At 34.9% G+C, this 13,793-nt stretch overlaps 1 protein-coding gene across 3 annotated transcripts in view; it reads right to left on the bottom strand.

Moving 5' to 3' along the window:
• Positions 1–4,465: 4,465 nt before the first annotated feature.
• Positions 4,466–13,793, bottom strand: part of ATP8A1 (ATPase phospholipid transporting 8A1) — a 105,192-nt gene continuing 95,864 nt past the window's right edge. For all 3 annotated transcript variants that reach the window (XM_057371756.1, XM_057371757.1, XM_057371755.1), the window contains 2 exons: positions 9,294–9,385; positions 4,466–8,955 (listed from right to left, as the gene is read on the bottom strand). In XM_057371756.1, coding sequence (XP_057227739.1) covers positions 8,858–8,955; positions 9,294–9,385 — 190 coding nt within the window. In that variant the 3' untranslated portion in view covers positions 4,466–8,857. The remainder of the gene's footprint in view (positions 8,956–9,293; positions 9,386–13,793) is intronic.

Here is a 13,793-nt window from a genome sequence, read left to right as displayed (position 1 = left end):
AAGTAAAWGAACCATATTGGGTCAAAGGTACTCAGTGTAATTAATGACATTTTACCCTAATGCAGTTAACTTTGTTAACAGTGGCTGTGTTTCACTGATAATAATCGGACTAGTTCTATAAAGCAGCAATAAGCCTGAGAAGAGAGGAGTAACACTTACTAAAGAGGATCCTTGAAAATATCTGACTGTTTACCACTATCATGAGCAATGAAAATAAGAGGAAGAATTTTATTAGATATCAAAATGTGGAGGTTTTTTAAAATACACATAATCTACCTGAACTTACATGTCATATTTGTATTAGTAAACCTTAACAATGATAGATAAAACCAGTACTAATTAGGCTAGCTCAAGATCAGACAGTCCCAAGTAGCCAAATTAGCTATGACAGAATGTATTCAGTGATATCACCAATAACTTCTCCATATAAAATTCTAAAAATACCATTCTGCTAAAGCATTCTTCAGAAGGACATATTTATTGTCAGCTTTTTGCTAGGCAAGTGTAAGTTGCACAAACTGATTACAAAGTTCTGTTTGTAAAATCAGCCATGTATAAAATATAAAGACAAGATTGTAATTTAAAATGTATTTACAGCATTGACATCACTAATTATTTAGTCACACGCAAAAACAATTACTAATAAACAGTGTGGTTGAAATGTTGTGGCATCGGTATGATTCTGTACAGGTAGTGCTTGTTGAATTTGGTTGGTTCAACTATTTTGTATTTTTTTCCTGTTAAAATGGTTTTCCTGCTTTTTAAAATGATTTACAACTTTACCTGCACCTGTTGTGCAGATTTAATATAATATAAAATTCTGACTATATACAGAACTAATGGATTCATTTATGTCTTTTACATGTAGCTGTGGTGAAAAAGTGGTGAAAACAACACTGATTACTTGGATATTTTAGATTAAACAGCCTGCTCAGGAATAAATTCTGTTTGCCCTTTTACATTCCTTCGCCTAAGTAAACCAACAAACCAAACGGAAAAAGAAAAAAAGCATCTAAACCAAATACATCCAGTAAGCAAATGGAAAATGCACAAGGAAAAAAATGAAGTCATTAAAAGGCTTCTCTGTATACTTACTTTTGTGAAAAAATGAAGTCATTCTGTGGGTCAGAATCTACAGTATTAGAGGCTGAGCTTTCTTATTTTATCAGCCTCAAACTGTCTGAGTGTAGGATCTGTTGAAGTACATTATAGCTGACCTATTTAACAAGTAGTTTAACAAAGCTTCATTGGTTTTTTTCTCAAAAGTTGAGTAATTCTTTATAAATATCTAGAGATCAGTAGTTATGAGAAAAATACTTTGACATAATCTTTTTAATGTAACCTTTTAAATAACCTGTTTTTTATTGCACAATTAGCATTACAATCCAACAGACATTACTGATGGAAATGCAGTTTCTAAGCAGAAAGACAAGTTCTATACAATGATGTTTTAAGCAATAGGCTCTAGCTTGAATGCTGTAATTGTTAATTACAGCCTAAATCATGATACACAGTTGTGTATATGTTTTGCAAGATACTAAAAATCTGATTTTGAGTGTTCAGGAAATTAATTGAAAGGTAAGTATTCTGGCCTGTAATTTTTATTTTAAAAACAATCTTCAAGGAAGGGGGCAGATAAATTTTTGCTTGCCTTTGATGAGRTTTCATTGGACTCTCCACTGTATATTTCGAGTGGCTATGAAATGTGGGACTGTTCGTCAAATAACTTTTTGGAAAAAGTTAACAACAATTAACTGTATTTTTTTACAACTTATAGTCAGTCTCTAATTAAGAAACCTTTATCTAGTAAACCAAGGCAACATAGGCCCATTCTGGAAGCAGAAGCTTGATAAATTTTAACTAAGAAGGGGCAATTAATGTACCTTTAAAGAATGATTAGTCATCAGAGCCACTGAGACAGCTGGTGAGTGTCTGAAATTSAGTGTTTTCCTCAAAGAAAGGCTGTACACAGGAAGTCATGAGTTAGACTCATCATTTTACCATTGCCATTTGGTGCAGYACAGGCCAGGCGGCTTCACTGTGATGGCTTTAGAGGGCTTTGCAGTCAGTTATTAATGTTTTAAAAGAGGAATGACTTTTGCTATACTTGCATAGAGCCTTAGATTTTAAAGATTATTCAGCCTAAGGAGAGCTGTGAAGTTTGCCATGTACCATGAAACTCAGCTTAGCAGGGAAGTCCCCTCTGAGCCACTTCCTTTCTTCCCCTGATGCTGCATAATGGGTTTGTCCTCATAAAATAGTTAAAGAACTGAACACAGGAATAATTTCATTGAATCAGACTTACATGAGTCTGTAAGTTTATAGAGTGATAAGTACTTTACAGGTCAGTAGCCAGAGTGCAACAAATCCTACACATGTGGTTCTTAGGGTGGGAAAGTTCAGGTGTAGTTAACGTTGCTGTACTGGGTTACCTGTAAAACAGCTGAGGTAAGGATTATGCAAAAAAAAAAATAGACAAGAAACTGTAAATTAAAAAAAAAAATCTATTACTGTTCTTGTAGTTACAGTAGGACTGACTTACATAGCCAAAGGGAGAGGAAAGGAGGTGGCCAGAATGCAATCCATGGATGGAAATGCTTTTGCCTGTGCCAGTAGTTTCCAAACCAGATGGATTTGGTGTGCAGATGAGAATCCCCTTTCTAATGGAAAGAGCCTTTTGGCACTAGGTTCTCCTATGATTTATAGGAATAGGAAATTTTCCTAGAACATGCAGACAGAACAGAAATGACATTATGATAGCACTTTAATGACTAATGAAATGGTTTGAAAGGCTGGATGTATGCTTGAACTGAAAGCAATTGCTTGCTATCAGAAGTAACATTTACAGGCAGTACTTGCTTAACTCCAATGCTAAGAAAGTAGATGTAACTATTTCTTTATGTAACTATTTCTTTTGTAATTCTGCAGTTGGTTCATACTCCTTTTACTAGAGTGACACCAATCTAAGATCAAAATGAAAGAATATTCTTACTCATTAAATTGATTATTGTCATTCACACACAATGCAGTAAGTGCTTTGATTGCCATTCACTGGTAATGACTTAGATGAAACCCAGGCCTTCTAATGATAATGAGCAATAGTGAAGTTGCCATTTGTTTTGTGTTTCCACAATTTGGGATTCTGAAGTGCATATCTCCAAAATGCATCGAGACTTTCCAGTGCTAGGAAAAACATTACCAGTACTTGCAAGAATGTCTGAAGGATTCTATTTGAAACTAGGTGAGCAGCACAGTATGTGGCTATGTAAACTCATGGATTATTTGTAATACTAATCCCACTGGAATAAAAAAAAAGTCACCATTTGAAAAGTATTTTGTCATTACTGTTTAGTTATAGCCTGACATAAGGACATTAAGGAATATTAGGGAGATGAAGTCGTTTTTCAGTGCTGCGTATTGCAATGAGCTGTCCGGACTTAAACTACTGTAAAYGATGCGTCTGCTTTTGAGGAGCCACTGCTCCGCAATATCACAGAAAGGCTTTGACTCACACTGAGGCTGTAATTCCATGCTATCCTGTTTTCATTAGCAAAGGCAGACAAGGAAATACCTTTCTTTTATTTGTATTCTTTCCATCTATGGCTTGTGCAAATTCAGGGGGCTGTTGTGTAAATCAGGTTAGTGAAAGGATTTTAGCTTAAAAATAATGTTAGCTGTAAGAAAGRAGGGAAAGGATTTGAAAGGGAGTCTGGATCATTATAACTGGTTTATAACCTCAATAATTTCACTGGCCTCATTGACTGCCAGTATAATAAAGGTGGTAACATATCATGAAGTGGAATATCCTTAAACCAGCTCTGCCACTACAGATGGGGTCTTGTGAAATTAGCACCATCTACGATGCATCTGTTATCTAACCTGCTTGCACAGAATACAAAATAAATTCATTGTTTAGTGTATATATAAAGAACCAGTCACCTGTCTACAACCAAAACTCAGTAAAGGTTTGGATACATTGGTTTTTTTTTCTGTGGGGGGCATTGCTAGTGGAAAGAAATATCTGCTATTATCATAGCCAAAGGATACAGTATTTACCACTGTCSACGTTTCCTTATTCCTCTTATTGTTCTTGTACTGCATACTTCTCTTTCAAAATATGGTATCACCACCATAGTATATTAGGGCTCAGCTGGAAGTCACCAAATTGCAGACTCCCGTGCTTCTTAGTTTTGTTTATTTTTAAAACCTTTTCTAGACTTCACATGAGAACTGAAAAAGACATCTCAAAATAAGTGTTTAAAAAAAACCCAACAAACCTTAAAACAATTTTCTGCTTCTTCAGTTTACCTTAAGAAATGTAAGAACTCTTGTATTTGTGAAATAATATTTCTGGTATGTCTCATTTTAAAGAATTCAAACCCAAGAATGATTCAGAGATATTTTTTCTCTGAAAGTAAACCCTAGCATTTTCCACCAATCAAGTCCACAAAGCTTATTAGTTCAATGGCAAAGTTTATTCATTTTTTAACAATTAAAAGACAAAACATTTAAAATTTGCAGTTTAAAACATGCACATTCACCAAATGCCAAATGACATTTAACACTGCATAGAACTGAATGTGTTACTAAAAGAACTATTTAAAAAACACAGTGCATTTAACATCCAGTTAAAACTAAACCTGAGAAACTACCATAAACACCAAGCCAAAAAATCTTCATTCATGCAGCTTCATAATTTCCACAACAGTTTCAGCAGTAATGGCTTAGTGGAGCTGTAAAACCTCACTTTATCTTGAATGCAAATTTTGCTGTTTCAGACTGACCGCTTTCTGCAGCGGTTCATACATATCAAACACTGAAAATTGTAATGAAAAATTACGCTGAAGTAGAAAAACAATATTAATGCATTTATGGCTTCTATGCTACATTAAAGAAACAGCATAAAATATGATAAAAAAAAAAAAAACTTGTTCTGGTCACAGCTTTGCAATTGCAAATCACATTCTACATGGAAATACTTTTATTTCAGTATCAACCCTCAAAAGTGCCCAACTTTGCACATCATTGCTCAGTTGAGTAGTCCTTACACTCCTTACACTCCTTACACTCACAAGCAGTCCAGTTGAAGCCTACATGTGTAGTGGTTTGCATAAGCAGGAACCAGTTTTGGAATGCTAAAATATTCCTTTGTTTAATGAAGATCTATTGGTTAACAGCGAGGAAACTGGGGGAGCGAGGGCAGAGGGGGAGGAAGGAGAAACTCATTTGTTGAGTTTTGTTACCAGTGGAAACATCCAGTACCAAGGAAGCTGAACTGACAAACTCATTTGCTTACATGGCACTAGCTTCTCAATATATTATGAGCAGACTTTTAACGAAGGCATTAAAAAACAGGGATCAACAACCACCATGCATCGCCTCAGAACACTTAGAAATAGTGCCTCATGCAGACAGAATGATAAATTCATCAGAACTACAAGTGCTTTYACACAATACACAAGAAAAAAAAGGGAAAAAACTTCTCTCCTTAAATTTAACACATATTCCAAATTATGCATCATTCAAAATGGGTTCAAATGTAATGATATAAGTCTTAAAACACTTAATGCTCATCTTTTAACAAGGTGAATTTTATGGATGCATGTGGACATATAGGAATCTTCAGCTATCTCTTAGTGTTTCAAAATATTTTATTTATCATTTTATACAAATAGAATGATGACTAAGTATAAATCTGTTGAAACTGCTTTGCAAAAATATGTGTAAAATTAGGAAATGGCAAGAAAAAATTCCAGATACAAATTGTCAATAGGTTTGTTAAAATTTGTTTCCAGTTACTCTTTTGAATAATTTATATATATATATGTATGTATATATTTAAAAATAATCAAGCAAAAGTATTTATATAAGATACCCGATTTTTTAGTGGCACTGATTCAACTTTTAGATGGAAATTTTTAATACTAACTTGCAGTGCACATGAAACAAATGGAAAAGTCCATGTGAACTCTATATTTAATAAACTTTTGAATTTTCAAATAGTAATAACAGAGGCATTGTTATGAGGATTTCTGCCTAAACTGGTTTATTTTCTTTAATCAAACATCAGCAGAACCTCCTTATTTTAACAAAGATATGACATACTAACAGGATGGTAATAGATTATATTACTGTGTACTTAACATGAAAATAAAGTGCATATTGCATACTTGGCCTGATTTAAAAATGGRCACACATAGCTAAGATAATATTATATTTTAAAATGGAATTGTATGAGCAATCAAGACCCAGAGTTTTTGCCACATTGGTCTTTTTTGCTACCTTTAAGAAGTGGTATCTTTCAACCACTAATAATCAGAAAAAGTACTGAGGAGAAAAACTCATCAAAAGYAATAAAAAATGCACTTTGAGAAATACGACTTCAAATTCTGAAAGTTGAAATGCTGTGATAAGATTATTTTACAAGCCTTTGGATTAGTCTAAATTTAGGATCTTTGAGCTGTTTCAGTCACTTTCTTCCTTTCTAAGATAGTTAAACTGCAGATATACTGTGTGCTGTTTTCTTCAAACTGCATTACAATGGTGAGACAGAATTTTATTTCATAGGAAGAAAAAGAGATCATGTAAATATCTCACTGTATAGATTTTACAAAGTATTATGTTCCTTATCTGCAAAATTAACAATTAAACCATTTGGAACAGAAAAAAAATTTCTCATAAAGAGAGTACATATAGATCAATTTTATATTAGTTAAGTACACTGAAAGATTATAAAGGAGCAACAGTGTAATGGTTAATTTCAGAAATATTTAGAAGTTGGTCATTGTCCCTTCCCTTGGATACCAGAAAAGAGGGATCCCCATTTTAGGAAAGGGGCATGCCCCCAAATTTTTTCTTGCCTTAGGTCAAGTGATTTGGCCCTCCCATACTGATCCATCTATTTATCTATGCCTGAAATGGCTTTTCTGAAGGCAGTTCTTGTCTGCATGACTGACTGGCAGTACTGTTTCTAGTGGGATACGTTCCCTTTGTCCTTGTGCCTTCTGTTTAAAGATCACTCCGGGGAAGTGAGAGGAACACATTGCGTAACATGCATATGAAATGCAGACTGCCTTCCCACTGACACACCTTCCTGAAGATGTACTTTCATAGAGCGCCTTTTCTTGGGCTTTCTCGGTGGATTTTTAAAGTTTCTCTTAGAATGGAGCATAAGAAACTTGGCTAGTGAGATTATTTGTATGTTAAGTGTTTAGCTAGATGAAAGGCAAAGAGGTAAAGTCACCTTTAGTAAGTGAAAAATGAAGGATGGCAGAAAAAAGATGGGACAGCATGACTTGTTATGATTTGGAGAGCAAAGAGGAAATACCTAATTTAACAGATCACTGGGGATATTGCTGTTCTGCTTTTCCATCTGGTTGATCTCCATTGAAAGAAAAAAAGAGATCATTCTTATGTAATGCACAAAAATTTAATTAACWATAAAACCAACTGCTACTAGAGAAAATTGTATTGTAATGTAATTATGGTGGCTTTTAAACCCAGAACTAAACGTGGACTAAAAAGCTGCAAGAATTAACTAAATTGTGAAATTCTGAAATTTAAGTAGCTTTTCTTAGTTTAAAACCTGATGGTTGTTAGGTGGTAAGTTGAGAAATATCGAGTATAACTACTAAAAGAATGTATCACAATTTTCTCATTTAATAACTCCCTCTTTTTTATTTTTTCTCATACCAGGTGTGTATGATTTTCTGCAGTCACTTCCTCTCCAGTTTAATTAAAGGGGAAAGTATATAAATGTTCTGCATGATCAGTAAGTTGCAAAGAGATTGCTGCAATGTATTTCACACCTTTACAGGAAGTGATTTTAGTGCAAATAAACCAGTACATACCACAGACTAGCGAAGGGCATGCTTTGCTCTGTATTTCAATGTATGCATTTCAAATAATCTTAGTATAAAAATGTTGAAAATTGGATTAATTTTAAAAAATAAGTTAACACAAACTTTCTTTTGAACYGACAGTATAAGCAGATACAACTAAGCATCACAAAAATATTTAAGTTTGCTAAAGGGAAGTAAGGCAGAGCAATTCTTAAAAATTGAATGAAGTATTACGTGTACTCCATTATACAAGTTGGCAGCCATATTCAACATCCGCAATASTAAATGAAAATAAGGGGAAAGCTTGTATAAGGCCAAAGGTGCAAAGACTTGCAGTTATGAAAGCAAATGCCATAAAGGCCACTCAAATTAGACTCACTGTACTTTCTCCTCAAGTGTGGAGACTCAAGCATGCAGTTCTGAGATCAGGACTGGAGATAGTTTCCTTTCAAATTGTTTCTAACAACAGAAAACATTTATGGAACTTCTTTGGCAAATGTTTTTAGGTTAGTTTGACACAAACATCTACGAGCATCTTGACTCAAAATCTTTCTTAAAGAAGGTGAATTAACACCATTAATATACTGTTTTTTTCAGCACTTGTTGAAATCAAAGGCTTGTTATCAACTGTATGTAAATATATTAACACTTAAAAACCTTCACAGATGCTAATTGATCTGTAATGTGAAGTATGTTTAGCAATCTGACCACTGCCCTTCTAACATATAACCAGTATTGATTCAATTTCATTGTAAAATAAGCAAGCTGGCAAGATACAAGGTAAATTCCAATCTGTTTACAAAGGCTAAGCAAATACTTATTAAAAATTTAGAGATGGTGTGTTACAGTATAGTTGCACAGTGCTTATGTCTACTGAATACACAAATCCAAACTTTATAGAACAAGACCATCATAGATCTTTCAGTGTCTGATAACTGGACCATGGTCGCAGCAAAGATCTAGTAGCCTGTCTCACAAAAGTAACAACTAAGGTCTAAATCTGAAGGTGCATTCCTTCACCATTCCTCAGGCCTTTGYTTTGTGGTATCGTAAGCTCTTATTACTTCAGACTGTGAAACTATTCCATTTTCATCTTGAGAGAAGGCATAGCCATCTGCAGATATAAAGCAAAATAGTTTTGGTCAGTTTTATTTTTTAAAATCTTTAATAAAAACAACAAAGGGGAATAGAGGGGAATAAACCTCTTTACAACAATCAGTAAAATCCTGTGCCCTTTCTTGGAGAATTCTTCAATTATAAAATAGCAGACAGAATGCTGCGCAGCATCTTAGGGAAACTTAAGGGAAGGGAAACTTAACCACAGGCAGAAACTTAACTACATGGTCTAATGGGTTTAGGATACTGCATGTTTATTATAAATAAATGCAGTGTAAGGCAGAATTTTACTGCTATGTTATTATTGGATATTAATTTTTGTCAGTGAACACTTACGAAGCAAGTTTTGCTGCAAAGAGTCAGAGCGATACAAGTTCACATGGTTCTTCTTAAAAACATTCTTCAGTAGCTGGGCTCTTTCAGTTAAGCTGAAAGAGAGAAGAGAAAGTAGAATGTGAAAAGTATTTCCTTACTAATGACACTATCCCTTTATCCTTGTGTCTGCTCAATGGGAATTAGTTATTAAATGAGAAGTGTCCACYCTCCTTTTTCTTTGCAAATTGTGCCTGATGAATTATTAAGATGATGATTAAAAGCTTGTGTGAGGACAGATTAAGTGCAGGTCCCTGGTATTGATTTTACTTGTCACAGTACAGGCAAAAAATCCATTGGAAACACTGCTATGTGCTGACAACACAAATAAATGAATAATATTGTGAGGTTTGGATGTGACTTCTTTAGAAACACAAGGTAAAGGGAAGGCATGGTCATCCTTGATGTAGCACAGCTTGAATAGTGGCARGCTGAATTAGTCTTTTTTTTTTTTCTCTTACATAGAAAGTGCTCCCAGCCTCTACTGACATAGTATCCCAAACGGATGGGAAATGACGTGGAGGGAAAGCCGCATTCATGGTCATCMGCTGTGTGTACAGAAACACTACTTCCACAAGAAGAGTTCTAGAAAGGAGTATTCCCTAGGAAACTCTAGGAGGTGTTTATCTGGAGATCATATCAAATAACAGACAACTATTGCTGCTAAGGTTGGTCACTTCAGCCCATCTCCTTCCTTCCCAGCACTACYGAGTTTGTTGTGTTGCATGCTTATTGTGCCTTAGTGTGGCCCAAGGTACTCCTCATTTCAGCCCAAGTGGAAAGCAGGAGCACTAAACATTTTTTTAAATTGAGACTCAAGTGTCAGCAAAATGCTGCAAACTGTAGTGAAAGATATTGGGTTTCCTTTTTGTCTTTCTTACACTGAAGTTCTCTCAAATAGGAACATACATTTCTAAATAAACACCACATAGATGAGCCATAGCTCAGAATAAATCAAAATCTAACAGCTTTAATAACATATTAAATATGTGCAAGGGACTATACTAAAAACACCCAAACTCTTCAGTGTCTTCCTCTTGATTTGATATTCACTGTGAAATACAGTCTGTGTTTCAGAGAAATACCATAATTTAAACATTACAAATGCTGAAAAATCCATCCCCCTCTCATTATAAACTAGTTCTAAATTAGTTCAATTTTAAAAAAGGCTATATTTTTCTACGTTTAATCTGAGTATATAGTGATTTGATATTGTTAGTTTCGCTAGATTAGCAAAGTTTTCTCCTGTGCAATGATGTAATAAATAAAACAAATTTCACATAGTTTAAGTTACCAAATTTTGATTACTCAAATTACTTTTTAATATTACTGCCCATTAGCTCAACCGACTTACCTTCCCAGGCTATCAACCAAACTATGTGGTGTAAGGAATGAAACTAGACCACTTTCCTGGATTACCATTCAAACATTAAATTAGAAATGTTCTTTCTTTCTTCAGTGACTATATACTTCTTATTTATGAAGCTGAACCAATGTTGAAACTGGAGAGACTAATAGTTTATCTCACCTTTTTGTTGCCCTCTAGCCTGGTGGTTAAAGCATATGGTAAAACCTTGGCTTTTCTAAGTTGGAAAAGGAAAATAAACCTACTATTTGCACACCCTTAGGGGAATGCAAACTGCAAAATCTACAGGGTAAGGTGAGAGGTAGAGGAAACCGCTTCTGTGGCCATGTTTTGAATGAAAAGATGGAATGAGACTTCCTTGTAAGAGAAAATTTAGGTACTAGTTCCAGGAAAGTAGCTGGCATCTGCTGACTGAATCAAGAATGGAGAGGCTGAAGTACTGGGACATATCTTACTCTCAGTACTTTTTTAAACTGACTCTCTAGTGATTTTTTTTCCATCCTGATTGCTCCTCTGGGCTATTTAGGAGCCTTCTTTTTTAGTTCAGACTGGTAACCTGCTTAAGTGACAACACTAATAAAAAATTAGGGACTGAAATCTAATCCACAAGGATACAGAAAGSGAATAAATAAATCAATCAATATCTCCACATAAGATTGGAGGCCAAGGAGGTTGAAGACCATGGGTACATTTAGATAGTTATCAGCTGTATCTCCTTTGCATTGTATCTGTGAAATACTTATTAATGTGAGTTGTGTGAAAATTTCTGTGAAATGTTTCACAGGTGTTATTTTCTAATAAAAACTACTTTATTAAAAACAATAGCATGCCTATTATAGCATTCTTGGTACTATCATTCTTCGCTTGTGTTCTGGAGTGGAATTGCTTAAACACTAGGCAGGGAAAATACTACCTTAAGGCTTTACAAAAACATGAAATATGCACATGTCTGATTTTATGCATAATGAAGTTTCCACTGCACAGAGCTGATTGCTGGTAAAGAAAATACAAAATACATAGGAAATACACTTGAGAAAAGTGCTTTCATCTATTCAGGTTTTGAATTCTGCTCTTCTTCTATACTTGAAATATTGTGGGCTCTCTATTATAAATCACCCTGTTGTCATTCAAAAGCATATTTAAATATTTACATGTGAAGCCAAGAAAACATGGTTTCATAATTAACAAATGGTAACATAATTAACTAAATTCTTGTGCTCATTATGTGTACCRATATGGACAAGCAGAATATTAACTGTTTTTGAACATGAAATGTGTACCTCCACAGGCAATTAACCACAGTTTTAGAAAAAAATTACTACTTTATGTATTCCTGACCAACTACTTATCAGATCCAAAAACAATTTATAGGTGAACTAAATTAAAAACAATGATTTTATGACGCAGCATTTGAAGAACATATCTATAAAGATGTTTCCACAAGTTTGGGCTGTTATTCATGTCATTAGTCCATGAAGTGTTAATTCATTTCAAATACAATGTCTCTAATGATAGAAATTGTACTTTCTGTGGCACAAATTGATACACTGAAGTTGCTCTATTATTTATGCTATCAAGGTACCCTCAAGTCAATAGTATTCCAACCTGAAAGTTTACTTTCTGCTGGAAAAGSGGCTGTGCAAAATTTGCATGTTCTTACTCAAGATATATTCTTACTGAGGGATAAAAAGATAATTACAAAACCAGTGGTGAAAACATCAGTTCATTTCACCTATATAAGAAAGGATTTGGAAGACATGCTGTGTGTAGAATGAGGGAAAATCATCCTGCCTAGACAACTGAAGTAGAAGTAGCTGAATTTGGGAATACAAGAGAAGTCTTGGGAATGCAAGTATGAAATACTAAAAAGCTAGGTTACCTTACTTTTTTTCTATACCCACAATATGTTCCCCCTTAGCACCATCTTTGGAAAAGAGCACAGAGCATACACTGCTTCTGGCTCCAAGTTTAGCACACTGATAGATGAGTTGATTAACTTGGAGGAAGATCTTGCCCTCAATYTGCTTGAATGACCACTGCCACTGAAGAAAAGCATCTGAAACAATCAATTTACATCACCTTTAAAAGTAAGAGAACTTGCTCTTGCAAGCACTAGCTAGGTCTTGCACTGATGAAGGAAAAGTAAGCTCAAAGCAGGAACTGCCACGAACGAGGGGATCCTGCAGTGCTTCCAGCATGAAGCTGCTGCTACACAGACAGCAAACAGAACTGATAGGAGACTCTGCAGGCCTCTTATGGAGCCCACCACGCCAGACTAGGTGTTCCACTGGTGAGGGGCTAAGCTTCCAGGACTCATGGCACATCCCCTGTTCATTGTTATCAGGGAAGAAGAACCCAACTAGACAAAACATTCTTGTGAAAGCTCTTACACAATCTGGATATTCCCCCATTAAAAATGCTGGTTATCACCTTGGTATCTGATGTAATTTGATCTCAACCTGGTAAATCCTAGTAAGCTGATTCCCACTGAACTGGATGAGGGATACAATAAGATTGAAGGGAAAGGGAACTAAAGTATCTTTATGAACAAAAAGTACTTTCTGAAAATTGAATCTATAGTAAAAGAAGTGGCTATTTGGTTTTTTTTCTAGTCTCTTTCTGGTGCATAGCTTGGTAGGAAAAAAAGCCTTCTTGGCTAAGCCCTATGCCATGAAGATACTAAAAGAGCAGCAATCCAAAGAAAAGAAAGAACAGGAAAATCAAGTATCAGCAGTTTTGGCTTTTTTTTTAGACTTCACAAAACTCATGAAAATGAAGAAAAGAAAAGAAAGCTCTAGTTCAGCCAAATGGCACTAATGAATTGGAAGGGGGGGTGAGGGGGATTTTGTCATCTCATACATTCAGTGAGTGCTTGCTACGAGTTCAGCTGGGGTTAAAAAGTCTGAAATATTTTAGTGAGTGCACACCTTTATGCTGAATTTACATGTAGTGAATATCCAATTGTTCACTTTTACCTCCTCCCTTTTCAAATTATCTGCCTGGTCCATGAAGGAGGATGCAACAAGGGAATTCTTGTGGAGTCTTAATGAAAAAGTTTTTCTTACCGCATATCAGTTAATAAAATTAGKTTGCTCTGG

This window comes from Malurus melanocephalus, unplaced genomic scaffold (genome assembly GCF_030028575.1).
Source record: "Malurus melanocephalus ecotype Western Australia unplaced genomic scaffold, MMel_1.1 scaffold_157, whole genome shotgun sequence".
In the NCBI taxonomy this organism is placed as follows: Eukaryota; Metazoa; Chordata; class Aves; order Passeriformes; family Maluridae; genus Malurus; species Malurus melanocephalus.
The sequence above is the reverse complement of the archived record's forward strand: the minus strand, read 5'-3'. Positions and strand labels throughout refer to the sequence as shown.